We start from the raw sequence: 18,985 nt of genomic DNA, 5'->3' as shown, positions 1-18,985 counted from the left end.
AACCCAGTTTTCTCAGCCTCTCCTCATATGGCAGTGTAGGCTAAAGCAGGATGTTTTTCACCATGGTGCAGACTATTAATAATTCTTCACATGAAGGATACACCAAGATACCTGGGAATACTCCACAGGTGCTACCGCTAAACAGTGTCCAGCACATTGTTTCATTAATAGCACTTTTCACTGTATAAAATAAACTTGTGTGACTTATGAGTACAAAACGACTCTTGGCCAAAAGTACATTGTGAATATATTTTACAAGCTGTAAACACACATTTTTTTATTTAAAGGAAAAGGCGCTAAATTTTATTTTAAAAAATATTCAAGTGCTAGGAAATTTTGGTCATGCCTTATCTCTCTTGAAGATTGAGTCCAGAAACCTTGCAATCTGTCCTCATTATTTGTTCATTTCCAAATCCTTTCGAAGCCAAGACATTCAAACCCCTTTTCTCTGCTTTGGTAATATCCCTCTATTTACAGCTTTCACTTTTATCCTGTTAATATCTGCAGATTGCCTCGGGCACATCACATAGGACATCCTGTTCAAAACCCTGCCGAAGGCTGGCAGTAGAAAAAAATCTAGCTCATGTTTTCCAGATACATTTCATATGGAACTCAGTTTCCAAAGCTGCAGAAAAGTGTTTCCATAACCTGCCTGTGAGTGACAGAAATCCTCATGCTGGAAACTGAAATGACGGACTAAGAGAAGTTCTACTCTATTAACAAAGGACAAGGAGGGTTCTTCACCAATTAAGGTCCCCGGCAAAACAGACTCAACTTGGGGAAAAAATAATACTTAAATTTCACACTAATCAAACACACACAGGACACAGACAACACAAAGAGCAGGGCTTGCGTATGTTACTCCTAAACCTCCCTTCTTCCCAAACCCAAATTACTTTCTTCCCAGTTTCTCTCCCTCCTTCCCCCCAGCAGCACAGGGGGACAGGGGATGGGGTTCAGAGTCAGTTCACAGGCTGGTGGTTCCTGCTGCTCCTTCCTCCTCAGGAAGAAGGATTCCTTACAGTCCTTCCCTGCTTCTCCACGGGGTCCCTCCCATGGGAGAGCGTCCTCCATGAACCTCTCCTTCATGAGTCCTTCCCACAAGGTCCGGATCTGCTCCAGCCTGGGCTTCCCACAGAGTCACGGCTGCTTTGGGTCACCTGCCCTGGCTCAGGGTTCTTCCACAGCTGCATAATCAGAGTCCACTGGCCACAGAATCCTCTGGCCACAAAATCCAAGTCCACTGGACAAGTTCACCCCTCCTGGCATCTTCAGGGAACGTTCCACCACGTTCCTCCAGGAGTGCAGGGAGACAGCTGCCATCTCTCCTTGGGTTGCAGGGAAACTTCTGCTTGGGCACCTTCGCTTCTTCCTCACCAACCACCAGGATCTTCACCCCAGCACTGCCTTTCACCTCTGCAGCACAGCTCTTCTTTTTTCTCTAAGGGCTCAGGTGTTATATCAGTTCTTTTGTATGTTAATCACTGAGGTGCATCTATTGTCCCTCTAATGGTTCCTTGACTGGTTTTGGAGCAGGGGGAGCTTCTCAGCTTCTTACTGGAGCTGCTCCTGGGGCCCTTCCTCCACTACCAAAAATCCCACCAAACCAAATCAGCACACTTAGCTATAAAAGAACTGGGAATTCTCATCAGTATGAACTACTGTCAGTCTGTGCCATTTGGATTCAAACCTATTTCCCTTATGCCAGTTATTTTGGGGAAGATTGCAAGAATACATTTTTGTGATCTGCTTATGAATCTACAATTCCATTTCCAGAAGGTAGATGGGTGCACTTAAAAAGTCATTGATTTATGAATCTTACTATATTAAAATGCTTTTAGGAAAGCTGCTTTGCAACAGAACTAAGTTCCTTGCTCATATTTCTCCATATGGAAACATAAAGAGTTAACAATGGATAAAACTAAAAATCAACCAAAGTTCTTTCTTGTGTCTTGATGTTCTTATGCTGTGACCATCACCCCAGATTCTGGATGTCTCTCCAGAAGATCAGAATAAGAAAAATAATTGCCACCTTTCTTAAGCCTGTTTTTGTTCCTGCAGACACACCTCTGAATCTCTCTGGGACATTTCTCTTACTGGCAATACAAAGGAAAAAGTAGACATTAGGTTGAGCTGGCGAAAAGAGAAAATACTTCACATCTGCCACAGAGAACAGACATAAAGTTAAAGCCTTCAGGCTCTCAATAAGAAGACATCAAAGAATCACTTCCAAAACATAATCCGGTTCCCAAAGATTTGCACTAAGAAATCCCAGGAGGAACTAACAATGCCACAAGCAGTATCAGTCCCCATCCTGGTTTCTGTCCTGCATGGCAGGGTGTAGCACCAAGATGCACAGACTGCACCCCCAAGTTTTTAAGGGAGTCAGACTGCTGGAAGTTAAAAGACCCCAATAGTCAGCACAGAGCCAAAAGCCCAGATGTACACCCTTTTACTGACCTACAGAAACCTGACTGTTCTTCCATTCTGAAAAGCTGCATATTCCTCAAGGGGGGGGAGTTGTGAAAGGAATGCTTTGCAGACACAGATCTTTCACAACTTCTCGCTGACTTTTGCTCCTTCCCTTTTTATAAAGGCATGGAATTTAGCATTGAGGTGTATTAGTGTCTTCCCCTTCTTCACATTGAGGTTTCCATGCTAAACTACCGTTAGAGAAAGATTCTATGGCCCACAGATGAAAGATACTATACAAAAGAGCTAACTAATATTATTCCCATTTAAAAAGCCAAACAATTCTCTTGCCGCTTTAAAAAATACCAAAAAGAGAGATGAAGTAAATGTTAAATCAAGGTGCATTTGATCACTCCAGACTTTCCTGAGTTCCAGAGACCCAGCATTCTAACATCACTGTTTCTTGGATGTATTTTTCATCACAATAAAAAGATTTAGCAGAAAATGTTTCCATTCAAAATGTTTCAAATTGCCTTCCTGTCAAATATATAAAATGTCCTGCATTATGCATAAGAAGGATTTTTACCTCAGCTTTGCTAACGTAAACAGTACTTCCAGCATAGGCAACTAATAGAACAAGTTAATGCTCTGGGGTCTGTTCATAATATGGATGGTAATGATTTGTGCAGCTTATGTATGTGCTTCCCACAGAAACATCAAGAACCTGACTTCTTTTATGCCAGTCTTTCAAACACTGCTCTTCTATCACACAGGCAAGGGCAGCAATCCTCCATTGCCTCAGTCTTTCCAGAGTCTTCTTTGGCCCGCCCTGATTACAGATCAGGAGCTAAGTAACTGAGTCACACAGAAGTACATAAAATTAACTAGAGAACCCAATGAGAAAGAAAGCCACACCTTGCTAGGTAAAGGCACAGAAGGCATTTCCATGTCCAGTTGCAGAGTTCCCAGAACTGAGGAAAGTGCCTGCTGGTGTACCCCCACAGCACTGCACAGACAGTTGGTCAGGTGTTTCTAAACAAGCTGGGTCATTTCTGTGGCTCAGCACATGTGCTCTGGAAGCAAGTTAGTCACGTTAGCATAGCCTGCAAGCCAAGTGCTCATGTTAGGAAAGTGCTAAAACAGCTGTCCTGTTTTTTTTCAGTTTAAAGAAGCTGTCTATACTGCCAAATGAAAGATGGCAAAGATACTTCTGTCTTTGGTCCAAGAGGCACTGGCAGCTTTACATCACCTTGGCTTAGGGCCAGCACTCATGTGTAAGGAGTTGCACCACAGGGCATAGATGTAACCTCAGTTCCCCATGAAAGTCAGTGAGAGACTTGAGCTTCTAAGAGGAAGATGCAGAATGACTGATGCACTGAGGCAACCAGAAGAAAATGCAAAAATACCCTAAAATCTCCTAGTTAGTTGCCACTGCAACACCAGGATTAAGAATCAAATCATGGACAAATTCATATAGCCCTCAACTCTCATTTCAGCCTCAGCAGGGAATAATACAGGTGCTGGGGTGTAGGGTTTGGGTGCAAATTCTCTGTCCCTCTTCTGAAAAGTCCATAATTATGCAAGTAGGTATGAGATATCCCTGGAGCTGGAGGGATAATGACAGCACAGTTCTTCTATGCCTCTCGGATGAAGAAGAAATCCCAGTGCTGGCTACCGTATCTTAGACAGTTTATGTATATCATGCACACTATTCATAAACATTAGATACTGGAGGCAGACCATGGGACTCTCCATGTTCAGGAAACTTGTTTGGACTTGGGTGTTAACCTCCTTCTTGTTTATTTTCTTTCTGTGTCCTTAGTATTTTCCTTTCAAACCAGATGGGGCCCAAACCTATCACCAATAGAAGAGGTGGTTCCAGTTCAAATTTTTATATGTGATATTTACAGGTAACAAGTCCACTCTCCTCAACGATGATTAAAACAGTTGTAGGTCAACTGAAAGGAGAGATCAGGACAAATTTTACAAGGTTTAGAAAACTTGAACTAGGAGGGAGGGATGGGAGTCTGGGCTTCCTGTATCTAGAAAAGAGAAAATATTGTAGAAATGTGAAAATAATTTTCCACTACACAAATGGTTCTCACAGAGATGAGAGTTTACTGTGCTTTAAATTTGTTGCAGAGAGACCAAGAAAACATTCCCAGACTTGAGGCTAAGGAATTGTAGTGGCAGGATTATCACCACATCCTTGCCCTGCTCCTATACACTTCTCTGAAGCCTCTGCTGTTGCCCAGTGTTACGTAAAGGATGCTGTGGCAGCTGAGTCTTTGGTCTCAGCAACATAATCATGCTTATCTTCTTAAATCCACTTAATTTGCAAAAGAGAAGGTTTATGAAAAACTTCCTAGTTGTGAGGGTAGGTAAGTGCTCAACAAGGCCACGCAGGGAGATTGCAAGATCTCCATCGTTAAAAGTTTTAAAGAACAGATTAGACAAACAGATGTCCAGGGCAGCTCAGACATACATGATCATGCCTTAAAGCAGAGAGGTGGACAAAGAGACCTTAGGATTCTGTCCCTCTTCTGCACAGTGCCAACCAAATACAGTGCACTCAGATGTCTTTTTCCAGTGACAACTTCTGCCACAGGTGGCTCCACTAGCTGTATAGCAGTGTCATCCATCTCTTCCCCTCTCCAGTATAAGACACATGCCAAAGGCAGAGAGATGTATGTTGGATATGGCTGTGTCCCAGTGCTCACTCAGAATCACATTTAAGAGGCAGAAGATCAAGAAGTTTGAGAACTGCTGAGGAGTTGGGGACTGGGCCACCACCTTCTGGCCTGATTGCTGGAGAAGAGCAATGGTTTAAAGACAGATTTGCTCTCAGCCATGGCCCAAGGCCAAGTACAGCCCAACTGTCCTGGAGAATGCAGGCCAGTGGCAGGAGCCATTCCCTAAAGGCTCGAAAGAACAGTTGCCCATGCAGCTTCCCTCACTTCCTTTGCTTCTCTGTATGTGGCTAACAGCTTGCAAACTGGCAACAACCCAGCAAGCAGAGGGGAAGAGAGGATTCCTGCTAGACACACGCATTCGCCCTCACACTTGCTTGCTCTTACAAACCATAATGTTGTGATTCCTTAATTCTCATTTCTCCAAACCCAGCACAGCTACAAAGAAAACATTTTGTCCTATTAAAAGAACTCTTAGTCCCACAAAATCACAGGTTGTCTGGCAGCATGAAAAGATCATGGCTGCATGCTCTGTGTGTGGTGCACACTTGTGCCGTTGGTCTCTGGCTTTCAGGGAGGAACTGCTGTGCAGTCACAAAAACCCAAAGGAAGAGAGGAAAGAAATCAAATATTTACAGGAGGAGAAGTGAGGCTACCCCACATGGTACAAATTTAGGGATGCATTTTAGCTACATAATATGCACATAGCTACTGAAACAATTTCCAACAGAATGTTTACAGAGTTGTCTGGAAGCATATTGTTTGCCTGCTTTCCAAAGAAAATTTATATGCAGCACACGTAGCAGCAGGCATGAAAATTCAGACAAAAACACAGATGCAAGCAACAATCTCTGGCCAGCTCTTCTAGCTCTTCATTGTTTGTTGCTCAGAAGCACCTAAGAGAGAGGAGGAAGCTAGGAGCAGCCCATTGTGCTAGGTGCTGTACTACCCCAAAACAGAAGACAGGTATTTTCCTATCAGAACATACTCCATTTAAGATAAGACACAACAAGTTAATGTAATGAAGAGTGAGGTAGGCACATAGGGCAATGGATAATAAGAGAATTTATATGTGCCAGCTTTATGCTCTCCCGTGCCAGATAATTGAATACATGATGCAAATAAATATGAGTCTCCTACTGAAGGCAACAAGTTAGCTGTAGTCACTTGGCAATTTATCAAGAGATCCACAAAGAAATCAATGAAAAATTTGGAGGAGCCCAGGGAGGCTGACAGATCTGTTTGGAGAGGGCATCCCAGAGAAAAGAGTCGGTGTGGGATAAAGGGAAGGGTATGTGTCAAGGGAATAGGACAATGAAGGAGATTGGCATCACTTAGGCAGCAAAGCAGGGAAGCTCCGGTAAACACAGTTGCTGAGAGGAAAGAGTTTGTATCTAACTTTTTTAAGTGAGGGTGTCACCAAAAAGGACTGTAAAAGGCAAAAAAAGGATTAATTTGTCACTGCACTGTGAACAGACCAGGAGGAATGAGATCAACAAGTATCAGGAAAGCCTGGGTAAAAAGGGTCAAAGTGAAACTTATGTCACCACAGGCAAAAGCCACGTCAAGAAATGGTGTGGAGTCATGAAACCAGTCACAGCCCATCTTGGGAAGCATGTGGGTGAAGTCTTCTCTATGTTCAAAGAGGAAGGTGAGAAAGAAATAATCCCCAACCAAAGAAAATGCAGCACCAGATACAGGAGAGGGGGAACAGGGATGGAAAGTAAAGCTTGCCCAGTGTTGTGTGCCATGGGCAGCTCAAGAACATGCTTTAATTTTTAACAACCAGCTCTACTGAATCACCTTCATCCAAGACCTGAGAGCACAAGTCTAAGGCAAGAAGTGAAAAGATGTATTAACCCCTTCTCTTGAAGTGCCCCTTTGCAAGAAGGTCCCTCTCTCACCACATGCAATCATTGCAAAGATCAGAGCCAAGTCTCCCAGCTCAGGTGCCTCGAGTTAGGTGGTGTGAAAACCATTCATCAACAAAATTACATTGAAGTCCCTGTACTACAGTTCCCTTTGTCACCTCTCAGATAGATGTCCTCTGCTTTGGGCTCTGTGGCACGTACTATATATGTTCAATACTGTTTATATACCCCAGAACCTCCACGGGGAGATGCCAAATCAATAGGCCAAGAGCTGAAATATAGTCATTTTATGCCTTTATTTTTCTGTTTTTAAAAGGGCAACAGTCTTTCTACAAATCTGCAAAGCCTCTTATAATGCTAACAGAAGCACTGCCAGCTACCAGGGTCCCAGGGGCACTTATGTCCCTCACTGCCCACCCTCTCCACTCTCCTGGGCACCCACCCTGCCCAGGACCTGATGTCACCCACCCAGGCTGTCAGCCCCTGACCCAGAGATGTTGCAGCTGGGCTATGTCCAGCTCCCCACAGAAAGATTCCCAATGCTTAGGGCTGGGGCTGCCCTGGTATCCCCCTGGCTGCCCCATTCCTCACTGAGGTGACAGGCTCTGGCTGCCAGGACCTGCCTTGATAAAGCCCCAGAGGAGCCTCTGCTGCACCCTGGTACCAGCTGCCTGAGAAATATTACCACAGAACAAAAATCAAAGAACAAGCTCTGCCTGACCAGGACAGAAACAACCTGACCCAACCCCATCACACAAAATACATCAAGCTTTTGTAAATGCAGGGATGTTTCTGCTTTCCTAGTGGTACTGAACTACCAAGGTCTAACTTAATTGTGTTTTATCTTCTCTGCAGTGACATTGTGTAGTACCCTGAAAAGATGGCCACTGCCACTATCTTCCCACCTCAGTGGGGTCCACTGGAGCCCAGTTCCAGGTTACACAGGGTCTAGGCCACACTGCAACCAAGCATGGTGAGTAACTATGGCATCCCCACCTCCACCACCACCATGGAGGCCTCCAGTCCAGGCTGCCTGCTGTTTCCAAAGGGGAGAAAGCTAGACCACAAGGACCTGTTCCCAGGATGGACTTGAGAATTACAGGCAATTCATCAGAATTGATCACATACATGAATTTCAAAACCAAGGAGACATTGGTGCGGTAATCTGAACCGTCAGCATCAACTCCCTCCCTAATGAGCTAAAGAGCCTCAAGACCCATGTTGACAGCATTTCTCAATAACTGCAGAGCTGCTCACCTTCCAGGACACATACACAAATAAAGACAGAAAAAGAGTTTTTCACATATTCTTCTTCCTTTTTCAGCCAAATCCTCACATGAGTTGTCACAAATTATTCAGAGTAGCCCTGCCTGTGCTGACCAATGAGATTACTGCACCAGTGCCTCCATGGTTTTCAAATTCATTTCACAAGATTTCCAAGAAACAGATGCTAATACCTGGTAAGTGGCAGCACCTGGCTTCCAAACATGTCATCAGTTCATCAGCTTTCAATGTCTTCAGTAACACCTCAGCTTGGTGGAGAAATAGCTGGTTACCCTAACCAGCTAACATACTTCTGTGTGAGGAAATAAAGCTTCTCTTATGTACTTTTTGACATACTGATTCACACCTTTGCCTTGTTGCCAGAGCTGTTTAAGCACATGGAGCCCAAGTAAGTGCAATGATCCTGTTTCAAACATTTGGTGCCCTGGCTTCTCGTTGCATCCCAGAAGTCACCTACTTGTCACAAACAGCTTTACATGACTCTATAGCACAAGGTAGATTCTTTGAAATAGTTTTTATTACAACAAAAACAATAATTTGCATATGCATTAATTTTGATTATCAAAGGACACAGAAGTGACTGCACAGATAACAGAAGAAAATGAACTATGAGCTGCTTTCTTCATCATTGTGGAGCCCTGAATTCAGTATTTTAGCCTGCTGACATACTGAAGGTAAGACATTGACACAGTGCACACACTCAAAAATGATTACACAATACCCATTTAAAAACAAACAACCACACACACATACATATATCCAGCAAGTTTGACCAGACTTTTATTTTCCACAAGGCCTCTTACTTTGCTGTAAGACAGAATTACCCAAGGAACAAACTGGACCCTACACTAACAAGTCTCTCAGGAATCTAATTACAGAATGGCAAAAATGCTCAATAGGGGCACATTGAATAACATGACTGTCATTCTATAGCAATGCATGGTATATACCTAAAAGCCACCCAAGGCCAATAAAATAAATGAGAGGATTTATATCAACTTACAAGAGCATAAAGGAAAGGAAAACAATGTTTCTTGCACTGTACTGCCAGGAAAATGGAGCCATCATGACCACACAACATGGCTAGATTGCAATGAGACCATTTGTAAGGCCAGATCTAGGCACAGGGCATCACAAAGTGCAACAGAGTGGTACAGACAGAAAGTCAGCAAAAGCCCTGCTGCAAGTTTTGCCCCTGTACTCACTCTGGGAAGCCAGTCTGGTGCTGTGGCAGCTTGAGGGAGGGCTGAGGTGAGGGCAGGCAGCCAAGGGTGGGGTCACAGGGCAGCTATCTCAGTGCACCAGTGACTGCAAGGGCAGTGAGCTCTGTGACTGTCCTGGTGCGTTCTCTCCTCTACCCATGACAGGGCTGCAAACAGCAAAGTGCATTTCTGCCTTCCTCTCTGAAGCCTTGAGTCAGATACTAGAACTAGTGCCTAAAAAAAAATGGGTTCTGTATTTCAACCAAGTCTATTTCCTACATTATTTTAACCCTTTGATTGATTTATCTGAGGCCATCAATTCACTCTGATGAAGATCACTAGAAACACAGTTTCTGGGTGCCTTGCCAGTGTTACACTGGCAAATGCACATCAGTGGGTAATTAGCTTCTTGGCCAGTAAATAGGCTGTGCCTATCAATTTCTGTGAACAAAATACACTAAATCTATGCAGTAAATCTACCCTTAGAGGCAGGATAATTGTAAAGCACCAAGCACCAACAAACACCAATCAAAACCTGAAGAATGCAGTACTGCCAAACACTGCTGCCAGCAGTACTACTAATCAGAGTGGGCAATTCCTCTGAAGAGTGTAAGTAATAGATATAAAAGCCACAGACAGAGTACATGAAACCAGATGAACCCTAAACTGGCAATAGCATTGTCTAAATGTGGATCTGTCATGTTAGTTGCTGCCAGTTTTATAGCATGATTACATCACAGAGATACTAAGGTTGAAAGGTGACATCATAACTGAGAAGGTAACCATCATTGTAAACATACAGTTTCTGATCTGTGGGGCTATAATCAATACTCTGGATTGTATCCAATTTTTTATCCATAATGACACTAATCCTACCTTCTTGGCCAGTACTCGTGTCATACATGTAGAAGATTTCTTCTTTCCTAGTGTTCATTGGCCTTGTGGCATATAGAACACCACATACCATGAAAGCATTGGAAACAGATGGCTTGTACTGTCTGGTCTGCCAAGTATTTAGCACATCAAGTGTGGTCTCATTGAGTTTGCTAATCACAATGTTGCCCATGCTATTTTCTGTTGAATATATTACCCACAATCCACTTTCATCCACAGCAAAATCTATAGCTTGCCATGATACACCTGCATAAGAGAAACGGTTACCAGTAACAGCATCTGGAAGTTCCTTTCTCAAAACCATGCTGTTTGTTTTTATATTATGCTTCACCATATATTTTGTACTATAAGCAGCATTATAGTACAAAAAATTATTATAAAGGGCAGCACCACTTCCTTCCCCATATGTTATTCTACTTTCATACAAAGGTTTAAACAGGAGCAAATCTTCAAAGGAAGCATAAATTCTGTAGTATTCCAAGTATCTCGCATCCGTGTTCAATGGTGCAACCCAATACACTTCCTTCTCTGGGTCAGAAGGAGAGTAATCTCTACCCCAGGAACCATATTTGTAAGAAAAGCCTCTCCAGTTCAGCTTTGCAATATAGGGCTGGCTAATATTCAGCAGTCCACGGTGAATACAGCTTCCTGCAATTACAGAGAAAACAAACAGGTTTTGCAAACAACATCACTAGGACAGAGGTTTTGCATACTGCAGCCTCTAGAGTGTGCTTACTAGGATTTAACTTTGTGGTAAAAACACAGACATAAGTGTGTAACATCATGTGTAAAAGGCTCATTTTTGGCCAAGGTCAGCAACTGGATGTCAGTACATGTTCCAAGTTAACTCAGAAAGTTAGTTTAAAAATAAAAAAAAGTATATGTTATTATAGCTATTTTGGGGGTGGGAGCAGGGGGGGTAGAAAAGATCCATCCTCAGTCAGGAGTAATTCAGAGAAAATTAATGCTCACTGCGCTGTTCCAGACAAGGGGCAGACTTCTTTTTCTTTCCATTTGATGCATGTCAGCCTGATGCACTAAGAAATCCTTTGGAAACTACAATTTCAGAAGCATTTGAGGTTATTTTCTACCTCAGTGGAAATAAGACCATAGAAGACAAGGAAGAAAGAAGAGCATCTGATTTCTGTGTATTTCACTGAGGAAGGGAAAGAAGGAGCAGCAGCAGAAGTCAATCCAGAGTCACATTTCAGACTAGCATTCTGCTGTCAGAGCCACAGCTTTACAACAGTGTGTCACAGCCACATGGTGCCTTCCACCTCAGGTTCTCAAAGAATTCTGCAGACAGCAACAATCACAGCTGAGGAAACGTAGACAGGTATTACTCCAAGTTTTCATGTGAGACACGTGAGAACTCTAAAGAGAGTATGACCTCAAGCTGAACCAGAACAGCTCCATTTTCCACATATTGACTAGTAAGCCATTTTCAGGATCATGTAAAAGTCTTTTTTTATTCTTTTTTAAAAATTTTGTTAACCAAAACCTTCATCTTTTTGTACCTACGGAACACTTTTCAAAATGTGCTGCTGGGCCGAGTAGAATTTTTCTCCATACTTTCTAAGAGCAAACAACAAAATGAAATGAACATTCAGTTATGATGAAAACTCTTTGGAACAAAACAGTCCAAATGAATTCAGATACGAGAAATACTTTCCCTTTACTCATGTTAAATGTCCATGACGTTCCTGTTTCCTGATAAATTCTCAACTCAACAAGTCACTGGTGGAAAAAATCCTCTACTTATAAATACCCTTGGGCCTCTAATGAGTCTGAAGTTGCCACTGGCAAAAAAACAGCATGCTTTTTTCCAAATTTAAACATTAGCTTTTTTTATTACTGTCAAAGAAGTATCCCAGATTTTTCATCCTAAGGATCTGTTCACTTGAGGTAATGGAGACAGAAGATATCAAGTGACTGGCATTAGCTCACACATCTTAGTGGCACTCCAGTGTTTCTCAATTCAGTGGGGTGCTCTACCCACTAGAGAGTCTTCCTTATTAAAGATGGAGTATAATATTAATAGTCCCAAATATCAAATGTCAAATTAATGGATAAACTATGGCCACAACTCTTTGATATTAATAATACTTTCCTCACCACAGGAACTCTGTGAGCCACCAGCTATGGTGTCAATGATGAAAATTAAACTTATCTTTTGAGGATTTAACACTTTGTGTAGGTGCCATGTCATGGTTGCTTACAGCCTGTATGAAAAGAATAGCTGTTCATATGCTCAGTCAATATGGAGGAATGTCTAGCACAGAAATAACCTGTGTCTTAGCACAAAGAAGGAGAAATAACCAAAAGAGAATTTACCTTTTGCCTTCAAATCTGTCCACCCCTAAGCAAGGCCAGGCAACACTTAAAGACCTGAATCAAAAACTCCCAGCCACTGACAGAAAAAGCCTAGGAGGTATCTTGTGATCAAAGGCACCCTAGTCTATCCCACAGATAGCGGGAAGCGTGGAGACAGACCAATATGAAATACTCCACTTGGAAAAAGACTGGGAAACCATATATCTAGTGAAAAATGGACCGTTGCAAACACAGAGAAATAGTCTGATCTGGTTTGCTTAGGAGGAAGGTGCTCTGCCCCTGGTACAAGATGACCTGTGGCCTGAATGTTAGACATGTCCAAGCAAGAGGGCAATATTTGTGCCAATGTATAAAGTCAATTTGGGCAGCAAAGCTCTCCATGTCTCCTCCTTTCTCAAAGTGTATTTCTCTCCTTCCACTACGTAATACCTTCACCTCTCTAGTGTTGTGTCTAGTGTTGTCTTGCACTGGTGATTTCAGGGACATGTGACTCACCTGCAGCTTCATCTCAACTTCTGTGAGGAAGGTGGGAAGCATCTTTATATTGAATATAAATCAATATACTGAGCTATATCTTCGTGTTCCCAGGCCAAATTAACAAATTCCTTGGGGTCACCATTGCCCATGGGAGCAGTTCTGCACCACCGAGTGCCCCACTTATGGCAGAGAAGATGATTCAAGTTGTGAACAGCCCCATCTCCTCCCCCAGTCCCATTTGTATCCTGCGAAAGAATCCGCAAGAAGCGGCCAAAACATGGGCTGACCGCAGTGGAACGCTGCTTCCTTCCACGCCACCAACAATTGCAGCATTCAGCATTCCTGGCTCAGAGCAGATGAGCATTTAAGCATGCACTTAAGTGCTTTACCAAGGAGGAGGCCCTGGAGCAGAAACCTCATTTCCAAATATAGCACACAAGGAAGGCACTGCTGTATGGCTGGCCAGGCTGCATCTTGTGGAACAGCATATAGGGTGGCTAGGAACGTGGCCTCAGCACTCGCCACAGAAACCAACCTTTGGAGGTGCTTACACCTCAGCTCGTGCAAAGGAAGAAAACTAAGGCAGACAGTGCAATACTCCATAAACCAATTAGAACTGCTTTGTTGGGGTTTTTTCTTATATTTCTATTAAGTATTGTTACTTCTGGCATGAGAGTTTCTTCCAAGCTGGTGACACACTGAATATATCACCATGCTTAAATCACAATAAACTTGTCCCAGAATTAAATGGTTATTATGTGCTCTAAACTCTTGCTTTCCTTGGAAAAATATAGCGTTGAAGCTTGCAGGTAGTGAAGCACTGCTAAGCTCATCTATATGCAACCTCAAATAATTTTCTATGTCATTAAGCAGAACACAATTCCAGATTTATTTTAATAATTCATACATTGTTTCATAAATAAAAAACAAACGTGTGTTCAGCAGAGAGACCTTTTTTACAAAAGAAATAATAAATTATTATTTATTCCCTTAAAGAGAGCTCTCTGCTGAACACTTGTTTGGTTTTTATTTATGAAACAATGAATTATTAAAATAAAGTTAGAAGCATGTTCAGTTTTAATGACATCAAAAATTGTCTGAGGTTTCTATAGAGTGTGCTTGATTTTGATTTCCTTGAAAACTCTCCCAGATTTATTTTTTTACCAAAAATCTCTGTGGTAGTCAGGGGGTGATCTGTCTTCTGCATGGGTTCAGAAGAATTCATTGTTATTTATTTAATCTAAACTTGCCTCCCTGTCTGGATCTTGTGGGGGAAAAAATGCATAAAGGAAACAAAATGTCATGTAATTTTGTAAATATTAGAAGGCACTTGAAATAAATCCATATGCATTATTCAAACTTTCAAGTTTTTAACTCCTTTTTCCACTGTTTTAGGCCACCAATAAATGACATTCTGGTATTTTTTACTTTCTTTGTTTCTTGCTTATGTAGCAAATAGGCAAGAGGAGGATTAACACAGGTACATGCACACATGCTTCTCCCTCACCCTGCATAAAGAACCAATATCTTAGCTCAGTTATTTACTAATCCTTCTGATTCATCAGAAAAGGAATTCAAACTTAATTGTCAGGACTGCAGGGAACTTGACTTGCTTGCTGGATGGGCTGCCAAACTGAGCGTGAGACACATCCCACTGGGTTTTGGTTCACCCACTTCACTCTGAAGCACTCATGGAGCACATCAGCTTCTCACTCCAACAATAAAGGTGCCAAAAGGACTCCAGCAGCCTGCTCTGCCCAAGCAACTGCATTGGATCAAACAAGGGACCAGCATTTGCCTGTGCAGCTGAAGATCACAAGAGAAGGTGGGACCTATCTTTAAAGGAACTCCCATGAGGGACACAGAGACCGGACTGATGCTACACTCTGATACGTGCTCCCAAGTACCAGATGTGCATCCTCCTCTCCCATTAGAGAAACCACTGCATCCAGACACATGAGCTGCTACCAGCCTTACTACGACTTGAGACACAAGAGACAGCTGCTCAGGGAAAGGCTCATCTTTGTTCCTACTGTCTCACTGACATAGGAAGACCCACACAGACATCTTCAGTCACCACCAGTATCACGGGGCACAGACACAGGCTGACATCTGCATCTGCATGCAATTGAAACAGTCCTAGAGGGGAAGCACTGGCCGGGTTTCTTCAGATGTCTGTAGGCATGTCTCTGTCTTTGTGTATGGACATACTTATTTCAAAACACAGCCCAAAACACTCAAAAAACACAAACATCTTGGCTACATAGGAGGTGAAACATATGATGAAATCACTGTAAGACGTCAGCAGGATTCAGTATTAGGCTACACCAGGTCTTCCTCTTACTGAGACATCTCCAACACTAACTTGAAATCCTTAATTTCTTAATGTATAAAAGCCATAAAAACACGCTTTGCTCCTTCCTTCCTTCCTTCCTTCCTTCCTTCCTTCCTTCCTTCCTTCTTTGAGAGCTTCATCTGACTCACTTCTCCCTGTTCCCTCTCAGATCCTTTCAGTGAGATACAACAAAGAATCTGCTGCAGAGTCACCCATCTCTCCAGTTGGAGAGAAAGGCAAATGGAGACCAGTGATTTCTTTCTGATATGTCTTTTGAGAACTGGCCTGCTCACTCTGAGAAATACAGCAGCAAAAGCCTTCAGGAACAGTCAGAGGGGCTGTGTATTACGTCACTGAGAAGCAAGAAGCTTTAATTAAACTTGCCTTTAGACTCGTGGTCTTAGATAGCTTGGGGATTAGCTAAGATCTCTCTAGTTCATGTTGCCTGCCCAAAATATGCAGGAGAGAGGATGATGGGGGAAAGAAACGCAGTCTGAAAACAGGACAAAGAGTCAGATTAATACAAACATTATAAATATAATATGAACTAAAAGCAGGGCAAAGCCAAATGGTTTGGCAGGAATTCAAGGCATTCAGGCTTGCAGAGAGAACGTATGGAAGTGGTGTTCAAATGCATAAATGAGTGCTTGAGAGTTTCAGAGGCCTAGGTGTGAGCATCCATGCAAAGCCTCCAAAATGACCATCTAGGAAACGCAGCTCTCTCACATGCTTACTCCATCTCCCCAAGCAATATCTTCCTACTACTACTTGTTTTCAGATACAGTCTGCAGGACATGTACTTGTTCTACAAAGTTCTCTGCCTAGAGAACATTTACTCCCCACCAGGCACACACATTCAGCTCCTGCCAACCCTTGGTTTAGCAGGGATCTGAGCCTACTGTAACACCTGGGTTATCTGCATAGTTGGCATTCCCCAGCTGGCAGGAAACTTGCCAGCCCTTCACAGTCATTCAGTCAGTCTTTTGTGCTAGAATCAGAGACAACTCTCACCCTAAAGGTGGCTGTGACAATACACCCACACACATCCTCCAACCCCTCCAGGGTTCCCATTGCAGTGGGCAGGAGATAAATCCACAGACAACCCCTGAGGAGGTCCCCAGCTGACGTCAGTGGTGGTAATTCTCTGGAAATCAATGGAGCTATCGTTGTTTGTACCACCTGGGGTTTTGGCCTTCTAGGTTATTTTCTGCTCCATAGTTCCCACACAATGCAGTGACATGCAAAGGTGCCTGAGCTACCTGACACACCAGTCAGCAATAAGACAATACTAAAACAATACAATTTTGTTCCAGATAAACTCTATCCAAATCCCAGCCATGCCCTGAAAAACAATGCTAAATAAGTCTATTATGGTCACAATTCTATGCAATCACATTTACCCATCCCAGAGCTATCATCCTGCTCTAGACATGACTTGCCTACCCCTGCATAGAGCTGCACTGTGAAGCACAGACCTCTCTTTCCCACTCCATGAAAGAGCCTATATCCCACAGATGTTCACACCAACCACCCAGATGTAAGAGCAGCCCCTTCCTCCATCACTCATGGAAGGACACACTATTCTTGTTCCAGAGCTCAGTACTGTATCACTGAAAAAAAGTCTTGCTGTAGGCTTGAAAAGAAAGAGGCTTGTTTCTTTCCACACACCATCACCCTCAATAAATCAATAAGATGCCCTTCCAATACTTCTAAAACATTGCTTTTTCCACAATCACATTTACCCATCCCAGAGCTATCATCCTGCTCTAGACATGACTTGCCTACCCCTGCATAGAGCTGCACTGTGAAGCACAGACCTCTCTTTCCCACTCCATGAAAGAGCCTATATCCCACAGATGTTCACACCAACCACCCAGATGTAAGAGCAGCCCCTTCCTCCATCACTCATGGAAGGACACACTATTCTTGTTCCAGAGCTCAGTACTGTATCACTGAAAAAAAGTCTTGCTGTAGGCTTGAAAAGAAAGAGGCTTGTTTCTTTCCACACACCATCACCCTCAATAAATCAATAAGATGCCCTTCCAATACTTCTAAAACATTGCTTTTTCCATTTTTTTTTTCATTCATTTTAAGCCCTTCCTTAAGGAGCTGAGAGTGGCCTTAAGATGTTGCAATGCAGGTTTTCTTTTTTCAGACTTCTCTCCTGCCTGATCCCTCAGGCAAGGTGCTATTTTGTGCATCCTGCCTGAGAAGTGCAGCAGCTACCCACACCACCATGAAGCCCTAAGGAGATAGCAGTAGGAAATGCTACTGACCCTAAGGGAAACTTGTGTTTCTGCCTTTCACCTTTCCAACAAGATGCTTGAACTAGCTGACTCAAAGGTGAGGAGATGTCAGCACTGGTAGGTGCAAATCTGTGCTTCTTGCAAGCAGGACATGACTCCTCCCTTTTTATGGGCTCTTCAAGCTGATTGCTCACTGGCTTATGTGAGAAAGCAGGATCTTTCCCCCAGGCATTGTATACAACAGTGCACTTTCTCTTTTACAATACTCTGTCAAAAGGAACTCCCTGTATATAAAACTCTCAAGGGATCAACACAGTTTGATAAATCCTCATGTCTGTAAGCAAGCAGGTCCTTGACCTGACATACCTAAACTCGTGTTTCCTAAACAGTTTGCTCCGATGTATCATATCTGGCTTCCAAAATTTCTCAGACTACGGTTCCCTCATGGTACGATTTTTCAAACTGAAAACTGAACAGACTGTCAAGACAAAAATCATTCCAGTTGTAAACTAATTACCACATGCTCTGTGACTCTTGTTACTTTTATATGAGCTTCTCTCTGGGAACCACTGATCTAAGCCGCAGAACATAACCTTTCCTAGTTAAGAAAATGGTGCAATCCTAGTTCCATTGAAATCAGTAATAAAGTTCCCACTTATTTCCCTGAGACCAGAATTTCCCCCCAAGGTTCTTGACCTTCTGATTTAGACAAATCCTTTGCCCGTGAAGCAAATGTAATCTTTATGCAAGCTTACTTTCCTGAGCTTGCATATCAACAGCTTTACAGCAACTTTTGCTCATGCATTTCCCAAGCAGCATTAGAGCAAAATTGCCATGACACAAGTCACTTTCACAGGAATTATTAGAAATCAAAGCTGGTCAGAAAAAAACACATCATTAAAAAAAAAAAAAAATTGTTTAAGAAAAAGAAAAGGGAGTAGAGATTCCCTTTTCACACTGCAGGTGAGAGGAAGATTATCCCCTTTTCCAATTCAAAACAGATAATATCTAGAAGAGTTTGTTTCCTGCCCTCATTTTCCTTTTGAACCCGTTGATGAAACATTAGGAGCTGTCGGCTCAATTTGTCAAGAGCTAAGTAATATCATTGCAATTGTATTTAATATTAACAAAGAGAAATCTGTACATTTACTGTGATTTTTTATCTTGTATACAAGTGAAATATTTACCTGGTGGGAAATAGGGAGGTACTGTAGTTTTGTTTGTGCTCTCTTCACACTCT

At 42.6% G+C, this 18,985-nt stretch overlaps 1 protein-coding gene across 1 annotated transcript in view; it reads right to left on the bottom strand.

Annotated features, from left to right (window-relative positions):
- Positions 1-10,204: 10,204 nt before the first annotated feature.
- The window catches only part of OLFM4 (olfactomedin 4), a 22,612-nt gene continuing 13,831 nt past the window's right edge, over positions 10,205-18,985 (bottom strand). Inside the window, exons 6-7 of the mRNA XM_010000880.1 lie at positions 18,933-18,985; positions 10,205-11,001 (exon numbers count right to left, since the gene is read on the bottom strand). Of these exons, the coding sequence (XP_009999182.1) occupies positions 10,205-11,001; positions 18,933-18,985 (850 nt within the window). The remainder of the gene's footprint in view (positions 11,002-18,932) is intronic.

The sequence above is a fragment of the Chaetura pelagica genome, unplaced genomic scaffold (genome assembly GCF_000747805.2).
Source record: "Chaetura pelagica isolate M959 unplaced genomic scaffold, ChaPel_1.0 scaffold115, whole genome shotgun sequence".
NCBI lineage: Eukaryota > Metazoa > Chordata > Aves > Apodiformes > Apodidae > Chaetura > Chaetura pelagica.
This window is presented reverse-complemented; position numbering and strand designations above follow the sequence as displayed.